The sequence below is a fragment of the Brachypodium distachyon genome, chromosome 4 (assembly GCF_000005505.3).
Source record: "Brachypodium distachyon strain Bd21 chromosome 4, Brachypodium_distachyon_v3.0, whole genome shotgun sequence".
NCBI lineage: Eukaryota > Viridiplantae > Streptophyta > Magnoliopsida > Poales > Poaceae > Brachypodium > Brachypodium distachyon.
In genome coordinates, this window is record NC_016134.3 from 37,708,758 (window position 1) to 37,721,475 (window position 12,718).

At 46.8% G+C, this 12,718-nt stretch overlaps 2 protein-coding genes across 2 annotated transcripts; one reads left to right on the forward strand and one right to left on the reverse strand.

Annotated features, from left to right (window-relative positions):
* Positions 1–4,935: 4,935 nt before the first annotated feature.
* Positions 4,936–8,765, forward strand: LOC100845340 (bZIP transcription factor TRAB1). Its single transcript, XM_003578180.3, has 4 exons — positions 4,936–6,059; positions 6,314–6,385; positions 7,195–7,224; positions 8,277–8,765. Exons 1-4 carry the CDS (start codon positions 5,160–5,162, stop codon positions 8,352–8,354), a joined length of 1,080 nt encoding a protein of 359 aa, XP_003578228.1. The 5' UTR covers positions 4,936–5,159; the 3' UTR covers positions 8,355–8,765.
* Positions 8,766–11,478: 2,713 nt separating this feature from the next.
* On the reverse strand, positions 11,479–12,561 carry LOC100828423 (putative cyclin-dependent kinase F-2). Its single transcript, XM_003576554.2, has one exon. It carries the CDS (start codon positions 12,559–12,561, stop codon positions 11,518–11,520), a length of 1,044 nt encoding a protein of 347 aa, XP_003576602.1. The 3' UTR covers positions 11,479–11,517.
* Positions 12,562–12,718: the final 157 nt, after the last annotated feature.

Sequence of the window (12,718 nt, forward strand, 5' to 3'; positions counted from 1 at the left end):
CATGACACCTTCGCACCGAAACCGGACCATTGGTGTCCTGTTTCCAAAGTTGACCGACAAAAAGTATACGAAAAAATAAGAGCTCTTTTACGGTATCCGAATTTAATATGAACCGTTTATTTGTCCCGATCTAGTGGTTGGTATTATCTGGCACTCCATCATCAGCCCTACGGAGTACCGAGTCGAAAGCCACCGGAGTACCTCAAGTTACAGGGCAAAATCGTAATTGCATGAGAGTAGTTTGGTCCTTTCCCATGGATTTTGGTTTGCAATTAAAAGAAAAATACAAAAGCTTCGTGTGACATAACCCATTCGCCGCAATCTGCCACCCAGCGGCCGCGCCGGCGGGGGGACAAGCCCGCCGCTCCGCTCGATTGGGCCGCCATGCCGGCGGAGGGGTCGGGGCAGCCGCGCCGCTCGATTGGGCAGCCGCGCGCCGCGCTTTGATTTTCTAATGCTAGATCAGATCACGGAGCAATCACGTTGCAGTCTGTTCCCAGCCGGATATGTTTTACAGTATGAAGATGGTTACCTCTTTATTTTCTAACGCTAGATCAAATCGTGGTCCAATAGATCAAAGCCTCAAGAAAAGTAGATCAAATCATGGTCCAAATTTCTCCAATTTGTCAACCCCAAACCATGGCACATCAACACCAGAATCGATCGGCAACAGTTGAAAGACAAAAGAAAAGTAGAAATAAAAGAGGGCGACGGCCCCCCTGTCGTCTACGGCACTGAGAGAGCAGCCATTGGTGCAGGCTAGCCGGCGGTGGGAGGGGTCTCGCGCCGGCGAGCGGACGGCGGCGAGGGTGCTGTGGCTCGATCCGGCCGAGGATCCGAGCGGTGAGCGGACGGCAGCAGGGAGGCGGCGCTGTGGCTCGATAGGGAAGACAACAGGGTCGGCGCTCCTGGAGATCACGTTGGGACGACGAAGCAATCGTTTCCGGCGGCGGCTCGATGGAGAACAGTCTGGGTCGGGTTGGGCTGGACGTGGGCATACGATCGGATGATACGAGGGGAAAAGACTAAATTACCCTTTTGTTATCAAAAGGTGGGATACGTTTGGTGCTCTCAGGTATGCTTTTGGAGTATCAGGTACTGTAAAAATGCTAAAAATAAGGGACAATTTGCATGCTTCTTAAAAAATTGAGGGACGAACAATATAAATTTTTCTACATCAGATCATCATGATGTTTGCAGGTAGTTCGATATCACCTCACCTGGGTATCACTAGTTTTTATAGCCACACATAATTCATCCATTTTCCCAGAACTATGGAGCATTTTTTAACATGATACACATGTTAACTAATTCTTCAGACTATGTAAGGGTAGAACAATTCAGAAATTATTTGATGCAGATGGCCCAATTACCTCTAGTTGAGGTCACACTTTGACCTTCACATCTCAGAACTATTCCTTTGCCTCCGATCATTTGTGTTCACCATTAACAAGCAACCATTAGTCTCACGACTTTTCAGCCTTTGGGACCTTATGCTTTCGATGAAAATTGGCACTATAATATTACAAATGCCCCAGATACTGGTATCTGTCACTCTCATACTGTTAATAATGTGCTAATGCTTATCAACTTCACTTGTTTCATATGATTTTCCGTCCCCTTCCTGCTACTTTAGTTTCCTTATGGACAATAGAATTAGAAAAAAAAATCCCGAGCGCCGCAAATTCCATGCTTTAGCTCTTGACATCAAAACTCATTTTATGTCCAGGGCTCAGGAGTCAGGACCTAAGGTAGTTCTCCAGGCTTTCATCATTGACGTGTGAGTGAAGTTCAGAGACTCCTCGATGCATAATCCAGACAACCCTTCGATGGAACGCATCCCATCAATTTCAGAATACGCTGGTGCTGCTTCAATGGAGATCATGAGCTGTTTACGGACTGTTGTTCCGATTCTGCCAAGGGGGACAAAAGAACGTGGAACCACCAAGGGACGGAGCAGCGATGCTTCTGCGTCATCCCATGTGCCTGCTTTAAAAAAAAAGGGACCATGTGCTTGGTTGATACCTTGGCAACTTAGCATAATTATCATTGGCCATTGCTAGCCTTTTCCTCTGCTAGGCATTGTGCTTTGCATGCTCCGGGCCTTGAAGGACCCTTGTTGGGCTGTGGAGACTATGCAAACCTGTTGTTGTTGTTTCTGGTTCTGGTAGGGATCGTTCGAGACATCTATAGAGGAACCGAACTCAGTTGGGTGAAGATTAGATGTATACCACCACAGAAGGTTGAGTAGTTTCCTACTTTATTAATAGAACATGTTACATGAATACATATGTTCTTTTTTGCCTGAACATGTGGTTTATTTTCTATGTTCTTTGATTTTCCTTTTACTTTTGTTTTCGAGAAAAAAATTGTGTTCGAGATTTTCCTTTTACTTTCAGCAAAAGTAGCTTTTCTCGTTCATTTTTTTTCCTGCCAAAATGTTGTTTCGGCCAAGCAGCATAGGAACATCTTTGCATAATATACATGTGGTGCGTGTGCTCAAATGGTTCGGGTGACTGCATGCGCCAAGTGAGAATCCAGACCACCAAGGCATGGAGTCAGGAGGGAGAAGAAAGATGATGTAGTTAAGGTGCACTTTTGTCATGTTTGCAGCTTTCCAAGGTTGCGATAAAAAGGCAACGTTCAGATAAAAAGTGCACTACAGGTGAGGATCTTCGATCAGTGAGCTCTCTTGTGAGGCCAAACCTGGCATACAAACAAAAAGGGATTCTTAGAGCAAGTTATCACATGATGATAGCACACCGGATAAAACAAATTGATTGTCACTAACTAGCGTAGGTAACATGTAACAAAGGATGGGCGAGGGATCCTCCTCAGACGACCCCACTCTCAAAGGACGGTCCAGAAAATGCGAACATTTATGTCAAGCCTGATACTTGAATATGGGTGCACAAGGAATTAACCCACCACCTGAGCTAAAATCAAGTCCAGCAGTTCTCCTATCACCTTTCCGGATCGCATTTTTAGGGGATAAAAGGCAAAAAAAAAATCTCTCCGGTACTTTCCCTATCTTCTCTTTGAAAAATCAGCGTCCGCGACTCACCCCTTCTTCCCCCCTATAGATTGGGGGCAGTGGAGGCAACCCCTATAAATTTGTTGGCACTGCCGTATGCCTATATATGTGTCTTTTTTGTTTTTGTAGTTAGAGAAAATTCTTAAAATAAAGAATAGGGGAGATCTTTTAGGAGAATTGCTGGAGTTGGGAAATTTTTAGGGGAGAATATTTTTAGGAACGTCCATCATGCATTTTGAGATATAAGGGATAAAATTTAGAGGAACTGCTGGACTTGCTCTAATTCACATCGGAGCAAGTAGTTGATTTTTTGCTTTGACCACATGCATTTATCACGTGACTTTTCCAGGACAATAGGGGTATAGTAGCTTTGTTTCTAAATATAAGACGTTATAGCCTTGTTGCAAGTCAATTTTTTTTAAAAGTTTGACCAAGTTTATGAAAAAATGTACTAACATCTACAATATCAAATAAGTATACTACGAAGATATATACCATGACGGGTTTAATAAAATAACTTGGAGGTGTACATGTTGTTAGATTTTTCTATAAACCTGGGCAAATTTGAAGAAATGACTTCAGACAAAGCTAAAGCATTTTATACTTAGGAACAGAAGGAATATATTTTTTTCAAAAAAAGAGGAGGTAGTCTTGATCCACAAATTATCTATTCAAATTTCAAGTTTAGATTCACATTGTGTTGGAAGAACCAAAATGAAACTTATACTCCATAGAATTTTCATTAGAGAAATTGAATTAAGTAGAGACACTACCTAATCTATATAAGAAAGTGAATATGGTAACTGCTCTAGGTTCTTGTTTTTATAGAAAAAATTGCTCGAACGTCCATGCACTACTATTTCCAAGACACTGTTCCACTCAAGGGCGGAGCTAGAGAATTTTTACCTAGGTGCACCATGTTGCAACGACGAGAGAAATTCTATTGCCCGGTGCACTCTTGCTAAGTTAACCCGGTGCACGGACTAGTAATAAGATCTAATTACTGTTAAAAAAAACCTTTTGGACCTGGTGCATGTGCACCGGGGAACCCTCACGTAGCTCCGCCCCTGGTTCCACTGACAGTTCCGTGGTTAATATATATCATCAAGGGCTAAAGATCCTATCTTATGAAACTTTAATTTAATTATCCCGCATGAAATGCGTCCATTTCGCTTTGTTCAAATGTTCCGAAGAAAGATAACATGTGCCTACTCCTTGATCAAGGGTCAACTTCTGACATGACTCATGAGACATCTTAACTTCGAAGTAGACAAATTTGTCTTAATGAACTGCTAGAGAGGTTCACCAAGTTCATTACATGTAACTGCGGTTAAGATCCAAAACGGCAAATTCAAAACAAAATTCACGAATCTATGTAGTACTCGATTTGCTAATTTCTCCTTTTTGAGTTGACTATCAAATTGAAGACAGTATTTTCGATGAATGAACAGTTACTCCGGTTTTTTCTTGTCAGCGTTGACACCTCCTGATTTGATGTTTGAATTTCAAAAAATTACCGAATGGATATTATACGGAGGCACTTATATTTTCTCCATACACGTTGTCCTTGTCACGCGGAAACTTGGAAGTTTTCTGCAGGTTTGTTCAGAAAGAACAAAACTCTGAATTTTTGCTCCGCACAGCCCGGCAGGTTGGCCCACAAAGAAGGGAGACAGAGAAACGAATCACTTTTCTCCCATCGGAGACTGGGCATCGGGCCCCATTAACTGACAAGCCGCCCTGGCCTCTGGGGATATTTTTTGTCCGGAAGCCGCCATGGAACGATGGAAGCAAAACTAACGGAGCCGACGCCTCCACGCGTTGCTTTCCTGATGGCCCACCTGTCCCCGTCTTTGGTAGTCGACGCCTCCTGAGCCCGCCACGTATAAACCGGGCGGAGGAGCACTCCCGCTCCACTGCGCTGCCCACGACCAGGATCCTCTGCGCCGCCACCCAAACCACACCGCACCAAACTCGTCGTCGTCCAGTCTCACTCGCCTCGCTTCGCCTTCACCCACCACTCTCCTCTCCTCCCCTGCCTCTAGCCTTTTCCGAGAAACGCATGTGACTTGCAGCAATTTGAGCCCATAGCTCCGAATTGTCTCCTGGGGTCCGTGTTCCTTTGATGCTGACGGAGGACAGGTGGGGAGGGACAGAGGGGATCATGGAGTTCAAGACTGGCGGGTCGTCGTCGGAGCACAGGCCGTCGGTGGGGGGGTCGACGCCGCTGGCGAGGCAGGGGTCGGTCTACTCGTTGACGTTCGAGGAGTTCCAGAGCACGCTCGGCGGCGGCGGCCTCGGGAAGGATTTCAGCTCCATGAACATGGACGAGCTGCTCCGGAGCATCTGGACCACCGAGGAGAGGCAGGCCATGGCCTCCGCCTCCGCCTCCGCCTCAGCCTCCGCCGCGGGCGCGGGCGCGGGCACGCCGCCGACTTCGCTGCAGCGCCAGGGCTCGCTCACCCTGCCCCGCACGCTCAGCGCCAAGACGGTCGATGAGGTGTGGCGCAACCTCGTGCGCGATGACCCGCTTGCGATTGGAGCGGATGGTGGCGAGCCGCAGCCCCATCGGCAGGCGACGCTCGGGGAGATGACCCTGGAGGAATTCCTGGTCAAAGCCGGCGTGGTGCGAGAGATTCCCAACGCTCCGCCGCACCCGGTACCCGTTGCCCCTAAAAACACTGCCTTCTACAGGAACTTCCCGGGTGCCAACGACGCCGGTGCGGCGATGCTGGGGTTCCCGCCGAGCGGCATGGGAGATCTGGCCTTGTGCAATGGACTCGTGCCGAGGGCAGTGGGGGTGGGAGGCAACGCCGGGGCTGTGCAAACTGCGGCTAACCAGCTTGATTCTGACAGCAAGGGGAGCGAGGATCTCTCATCTCCGTCGGAACCAATGCCGTACTCGTTTGATGGAATTGTGAGGGGGAGAAGGGCTGGTGGCGGCGTGGAGAAGGTGGTGGAAAGGAGGCAGAGGAGGATGATCAAGAACAGGGAGTCCGCTGCAAGGTCCCGTGCCCGCAAGCAGGTCTTTAACATTTGCTACTCAATCCACGCATTCTTTTACTCACTCATGAAGCCAGGTTGAGCTGAAAATATGATCACATATAGGAAATTATCATTTAGGACATATAGCTCAATTTTTAAGCTGAGCTATTGCTCAGTGCAGTCTTCACTGGGAAATGTTGTTGATGCCTTCCTGTAGAACAGTTACCCATGTTTCTTTAAGCAGGAAATTTGCTGAAGTTTCCTGTCTTGGTAACAATTCCCTTAACTGCATAGGCTTATACGATGGAATTGGAAGCTGAAGTTCAGAAACTCAAGGAGCTTAACCAGAAACTGGAGAGGGAACAGGTAGCTTTCTTGTAAACCATGCTATTGTACATGTTAAATGTGCTACTCCCTCGGTTCCATAATTCTTGTCGAAATATTACATTTTTGGGCAAATTTGAGACAAGAATTATGGAACGAAGGGAGTACTTCAGTTCATTCCGTGCAAAGGAGGATTCGTAGAAGACATTCTGATGTGGATAGTTTCAGTTTGTAGACCCCACTGTTAGTTTATTTTGTCCATGTTGTTGGCATCAGAGAGTTGGGGTGTACCATTCACTATGAGTTGTTCCTGTCTGTTTGTACTTTGTACAACCTCTGTCCCTCAGAAACAAACGATAATGCCATTCTTAAATCTTTGAACCAGGGTATGAAATGTTCAGTGTCGCTTTTGCATTGACTTTTGATGTTCCTCGCCTTCAGAACAACTCATTGTAGCAGTAGTATTATCCCTCCCCCCCCCCCCCCCCCACCCCTCCCCTGTAAGACTTGTTGTCATGGCTTAGATAGTTAGATTTCTGATATTCAGAAGTGTTTTGTGTATCTAGTCTTCCGCATATTTTGCAGTTAAATGAAGAATGTAGCATCTATTTGTGCAAAGTGGGCCATTATTTTCTTTTGAACATTTTATATATCTGGAAAATTATGAATAGGCAGGATATCAAGATCACAATTCCTGTTTGCAGCTTGTAGCGATCCTACACTCTTAGCGTAGTTTAGACATGACTGCCAACCGTCTGAGTAAATAGGAATACAATACATACTCTGCATAGTAGTACATGCTATTTATTTATATTTAGTATGGAGTACTGATTTATTTCGTCAACATGCAGGCAGAGATTATGGAAATGCAGAAAAACGAGGTAATTACATGTCTTTTGTCAATATGAAACTTCCTGTTCTTATGTATAGATTAAAATTAGTACAAATTCTGCCTACTGTTTGCTACAATTATTTTCTTATAGGGTGATTTAGTTTGACCCTGGAGGTTAATGTGTTCCTAGAGCTTTAAAAATGTTTTAGGACTAAGTAGATCTTACATGTGGATGGTGTAAGTTATGCAAGGTACCTATTGCTAGGGGGCCTGCATAACAATGGAACAAAAATAAGACACAAATTCAGATGTTTTCGAATGTAATGTTTAATGTGTTCTACAATTTTTTGAGAACACAAAAAATCACTCAATCTATTGATAAAATGAGTTGGATAGGATTTTCGAAGATTTAACTGAATTCCCACTTATTTTACATGGTATATGACACGCCATGACGTATCTGAGTCAATGGTCAAGAATTGGAAAAGTTCATACACTGGCTAAATTGTAGCTGAATAATGCACATATGTTCTTATACCAGTATAAAAGGATGAAGAAGAAATAAATGGGGTTTTCTGATTTATTACTCTGTATGTCATAGCTAGGGGGTAAAACATGTAACTTACTAGAAAAATTGACTTCAGTATTGAAGTTACATGGTGGAAATTTTTAGAGGAAAAGGCTTGACGCCTTATTCTACTCCATAGAAACAAAACATGACGTTACATGGTCGAAGTTCCTACTCAAACTATGGAAGTAAAAGTGAAATATATCAACATAAGTTTATATTAAAAACTGCGGTAATCTGGAGTCTCAAACTTTGATAAAAACATCTGGGAAAAAATGCAGCTAAATTATTTGGTTTGATTTGAAAATGTGGTGTCTCTTCATATGCAACCCATTTACAAAGTTTACAACTCAATTCAAGGTTTAATGAATTGAGTTATGACATATTGATCTCTTTCACTAAGAAACTATTTCATTACATGGTATAACCGGGCAGAATAGTTTCATTTGAAAAATAAATCTTCTCAATTGAGAATCAGCTATTTCATGAAACTTCAGAAATTGAATTCCAGTTCTGGTATATTTCACTTCTAGGATGTACCCGAAATGAAGGATCAATTTGGACGGAAGAAGCGACAGTGCCTGCGAAGAACATTGACTGGTCCTTGGTAATGGCCAAATAGTCAACGACATGCCACTGGTCTTCCTGTTTGTACATATAATTTTCTCTTTTGTAAACTGGTGATGGACAGACTTGCGATTGATTGATCTGCTAGTTTCCTTCTCCTGCTGCTTCGGTATCAGCTTCAGAAACTGACATGTAGGCTAGTATGTAGTCGAGGAGGAGAGCCACAAGAACCTCTGTAATTTGGCAATCCTTCAGAGTTTGTGTAGAGTTTGTCTGGGTTTTTGCATCTTGCCACCCTTCTTCTAGCTTTGCACCTTAGAGACTATTTGGACGACTTGCAGAGGTCAATGTAAGTAGCCAAGTAGGTAATGGAGAACGTATCGGGTACTCCCAGGCTTGTATGTTTGGATTGTTACCGTAATATACCATGCTAACTTTTTTGGTCATGACTAAAATTTAGTCTTTGTTTGCATGGCTTCCTTTAGCTAATTCTAGTTTATTTTTTGTCCAACTTGGCCAACTTATGGGTAAACAAAACTATGCCTTGCTGTACCCTTGTACTCCATATAGGTGACTTGGAGTACCAACTAAATCTGACCATTGATTTAAAAGGGCAATATGGACATTAATATTTTTTAGTGATTAGAGAACACTTTTTTATTTAACCTAATAGTCAATTAATTCCATCTCTGCCGCAAACCTGCAGTCAATTTGGCCGCTGCATTGCAATTGCTGGAACGAAATGATCAATCGGGTGATACAATCCCCGATCCTTTCTCTCTCCTTTTCTGATCAAAGTGTTCTTTAATCAGCAAATTATGATGATATCAGTACGCTATAAGCACAACTAAGAATCTCTTAAAACGTGGTAAATATTAAAAGCAAAATTCCATCGTCACAGGCGATTCATAAACCCTAGATCCTTCTCCAAGCAGTAGCATCCGGTGTCTCTCCTCAATGCTTAGAAGATAGTACTCAATCTTCCTATTGTGCCAGTGCTTGCGCTCGGCCGCTCGCGCATGCGGATCGAGTAGGAGAGGGGGGCGCAGCCATGCAGGCTGTTCTAGCGCATCTTCTATTCTTCTTGCCCAACTTTTGTTTAATCCAGAAGTTCTTATGAGACGGCACTGTGATGGCGTGTCAACGGAGGAGCCGGTGGCGCAACGCCCCTTGAGGCGGCGGCCTCGTCCCCTCAGCCGGCGCAGGAGCACTTGAGGCCACGGCGGCCTCATCCCTCCGCTGGAGCGTGGATTAGATCAGGAGAGAACAAATATTTTCTATTTGTCTTAATTGCAAACGAAATCCCATTGACCTAAGGAAAAAACCAAAGCACCCTTGTGTAATTACAAGTTTGCCATCCAATTCGAGGTACTCCTTAGTCTTTTTGACTCGGTGCAATGGTAGCCATTAGATCGGGGCAAATAAACGGTTCATATTAAATCCGAAGACCGTAAAAGAGCTCTAATTATTTGGCTAGCCAAAATTTGACAGGTGGCTCAATCCAAAGGCACCACGATACTCCCGATGCACCCAAGTGCCAACCTGTTTAATAGTAGGTCATGGGATTGTGGGGATCATCCAACATCTTGTGCCCAGCTTTCATGGCTAGTTAAACTCAGTGCATACCGTTGCAGTATTACTCCGCACTAAAACCCTGCGCCCAGCTTCACGCAAGTAGTGTACTCCATATAGAATCATCCGTTAACTAAGAGCTTTTTTACGGTACTCCGAAATTATTATGAGCCGATCCAACAGTTAATATGATTTGGTACTCCACAACTAGATCTATGGAGTACTTACTCCAAAACTCACGGAGTACCTCAATCTAGAGGATAAAACTATAATTAACGCAATCAATTATTTGTTTTATTTTTTCTCATAGCCTCGCGTCCACACAGAAGTACCGAACAATTCCCCTGCATGGCCGCCGGATTCCCCACCGCGCAGCCGAAGGCATGACTCTCTGGCTTCGTCCATGGGCCACGGGCCGGAATTACCACCGCGCGGCAACGAGCCCACTGTGATTCGTGCGCCCATCTGCGGTGGCGGTGGGTTGATAGGCCGGGGGGCAGGGTGTGGGTGGCGCCAGCCGTGGCCAATGCGTCGGGCCCGTAGGCCGCACTAGCGATCGTCGTCCACAACGGCTAGTGCGGCGGCGGCAGCTGGTGTGCGACGTCGTAGCGGTCGTCGATGACTCGATGTTGTGGTAGTTGAGGTCTGTAGGAGGGCGCCGTGCATGTGGTGGGTCCGACACACTGTACTGTTGTAGCTGTGGTGGTGCATGGTGGCGACTCGGCGAGGGAGCTGCAGCCTGCAGGTGAGACCGCAAGGAGGAAGACGATGGAACAAATCGATGGGGAATAGACAGGGGCGGTGTGAGCACGAAGCAGTTCTTTTTTTTAACGTGCGGCGGAGAAATTAATTACCACTGCATTTAGTAAAAGAAAAAGGCTAAAATACCCTGCTAAACGAAAGGCCAGATCTAATTGGTACTCCCAACTCTTTATATGGAGTACTGGGGTACTCCCAGATCTAAGGAATTCATGTACGGAGTACAATTTTAGATTTGTAATTTACAGTCCTTTTACTACAAGCAGCTATTTGGACGGAGGTCGATGTATGTAATGTAGCCAAGCAGGTCATGAAGAGCATATCGGGTACTTCCAGGCAGGTCATGTGAACTAGAGTAGTACCGGTGCAACCAGCCAAACCCTGTCTGTTTGATAGTAGTAGATCATTGCATTATCAGGATCCAAAGGATCCAATAAAAATGAGTAAATTTCACAATACCGTACGTCTTGCTGTTAGAGTTTCACAAAACCACGGTTCTTGCTCGTAGTCTCAGGAACCACAACTATTCGGATAGTTTTTTTTTACAAAACACAAATTGAGGGAATTAAGATATTTGATGGTAATTTCGACAAGTCGAACCCACCTATCATGCGTCGCGTGACCTACCCGGCTCGTTTTTGTCGCCACATCACCTTCAGAGCCTGCCCGTTAAGTGTTAACTTAGCCCCGTTCGTCCCTCTCCCAAAATTTACTCAATAAAAATCCTGCGCGCCTAGATTCACGCAAGTAGTACATTATATCTTATCTGATCCATAATCATCCGTTAACTGAATTCATGTACAATCTTACACATTTTGTAATTTACAGCTCTTTTGCTACAAGCAGCTATTGAGCTATGTGCATTGTGCACGTCAACTACTCCCTGGTAGGGTTGGTCTCCTTGAACCACCGATGCTGGAGCGCGCGCCCCGCCGTGAGCCTCTTGTCCGGGTTGCACCTCAGAAGGCCGCTCAAGACCTCGAATCCAGCCTCCGACAGCACCGGCGGGCCTCTGGTCGTCCTGGACTCGGTCGGAGAAGGGAACTTGTAGCGCAGAAAGCTATCTGACTGAGACCCTCCGGGAAGCCGCCGCCCGTCGTCGTATCCCGACCACTCCTTGATGTCTTTCGTGCCAAGAAGGTCCAAGATCTCGCTGAGATGCTCCGTGTCCGACCTCCCGAGGAAAGGGTGCTTGCCTGCCAGGAGCTCGGCCATCATGACGCCGAGAGCCCACGAGTCGACGCGCCCGTCGTAGTCCGTCGACCCGAGCAGGAGCTCCGGCGCGCGGTACCCCGGTGTGCCGATGGGATTGGCGTAGGGCGGCCCGTCGGCCACGCTGCACGACAGGCCCAGGTCGCAGATCTTGAGGCTCCCGCGGCCGTCCACGAGCACGTTCTCCGGCTTGAGGTCCCGGTGCATCAGGCCGAGCCGGTCCATCCTGCGCGCGCCGGCGAGGAGCTGCCGCATGATGAGGCGGACCTCCAGCTCGGTGTGCCGTCTCCCGAAGCGGTCGCGCTTCATCACGTGCCGCAGGGTCGGCCCCACGAACTCCATGGCGAGGAAGCGCTCGCCGCCGCCGAGGCGGCCGGAGGCGCGCGGCTGCACGATGGACGGGTGGCCGCTGCATGCTTCTAGAGCGCTGACCTCGCTGGCGAAGGCGGAGACGTGGTGGCCGCTGTCGTCGTCGTCATAGTTGGCGTTGGCGCGGAGGCACTTCAGCGCCACGATCTCGCCGGTGCGGCTGTCGCGCGCCCGGTACACGACGCCGAAGGCTCCCGAGCCGATCACGTCCAGCCTGTGGAAGCGGCTGCAGATTGCACCGCTTTGCTTCTTGCGCGCCGCCGGTGGTGAAGCGGCGGCGACGTCGTCGTCTAGGGCTTCGGCGCGTCGGGGCGTCGAAGACCAGCCGCTCGTAGCCATTTTTGCGAGCAGGAAACAACTCTGGGTTCGTACGTAGAGATCGATCGAGGGGGGCTGGTCACGCTAGCTTATATGGCACGGGGCTGTCCTGGCCGACGTCGTCTCGTACTCGGTCTCGGTGCTCGATTTTCCTTCGGATTGACTATCGGCTGTTTCC

Excerpts from the sequence above, each read along its gene's own strand:
- LOC100845340 (XM_003578180.3), top strand. The coding sequence starts at position 5,160 with ATGCTGACGGAGGACAGGTGGGGAGGGACAGAGGGGATCATGGAGTTC. Across the intron at positions 6,060-6,313 it reads GGTCCCGTGCCCGCAAGCAG|GCTTATACGATGGAATTGGA; the intron begins GTCTTTAACATT and ends TTAACTGCATAG. Across the intron at positions 6,386-7,194 it reads AGAAACTGGAGAGGGAACAG|GCAGAGATTATGGAAATGCA; the intron begins GTAGCTTTCTTG and ends GTCAACATGCAG.
- LOC100828423 (XM_003576554.2), bottom strand. The coding sequence starts at position 12,561 with ATGGCTACGAGCGGCTGGTCTTCGACGCCCCGACGCGCCGAAGCCCTA.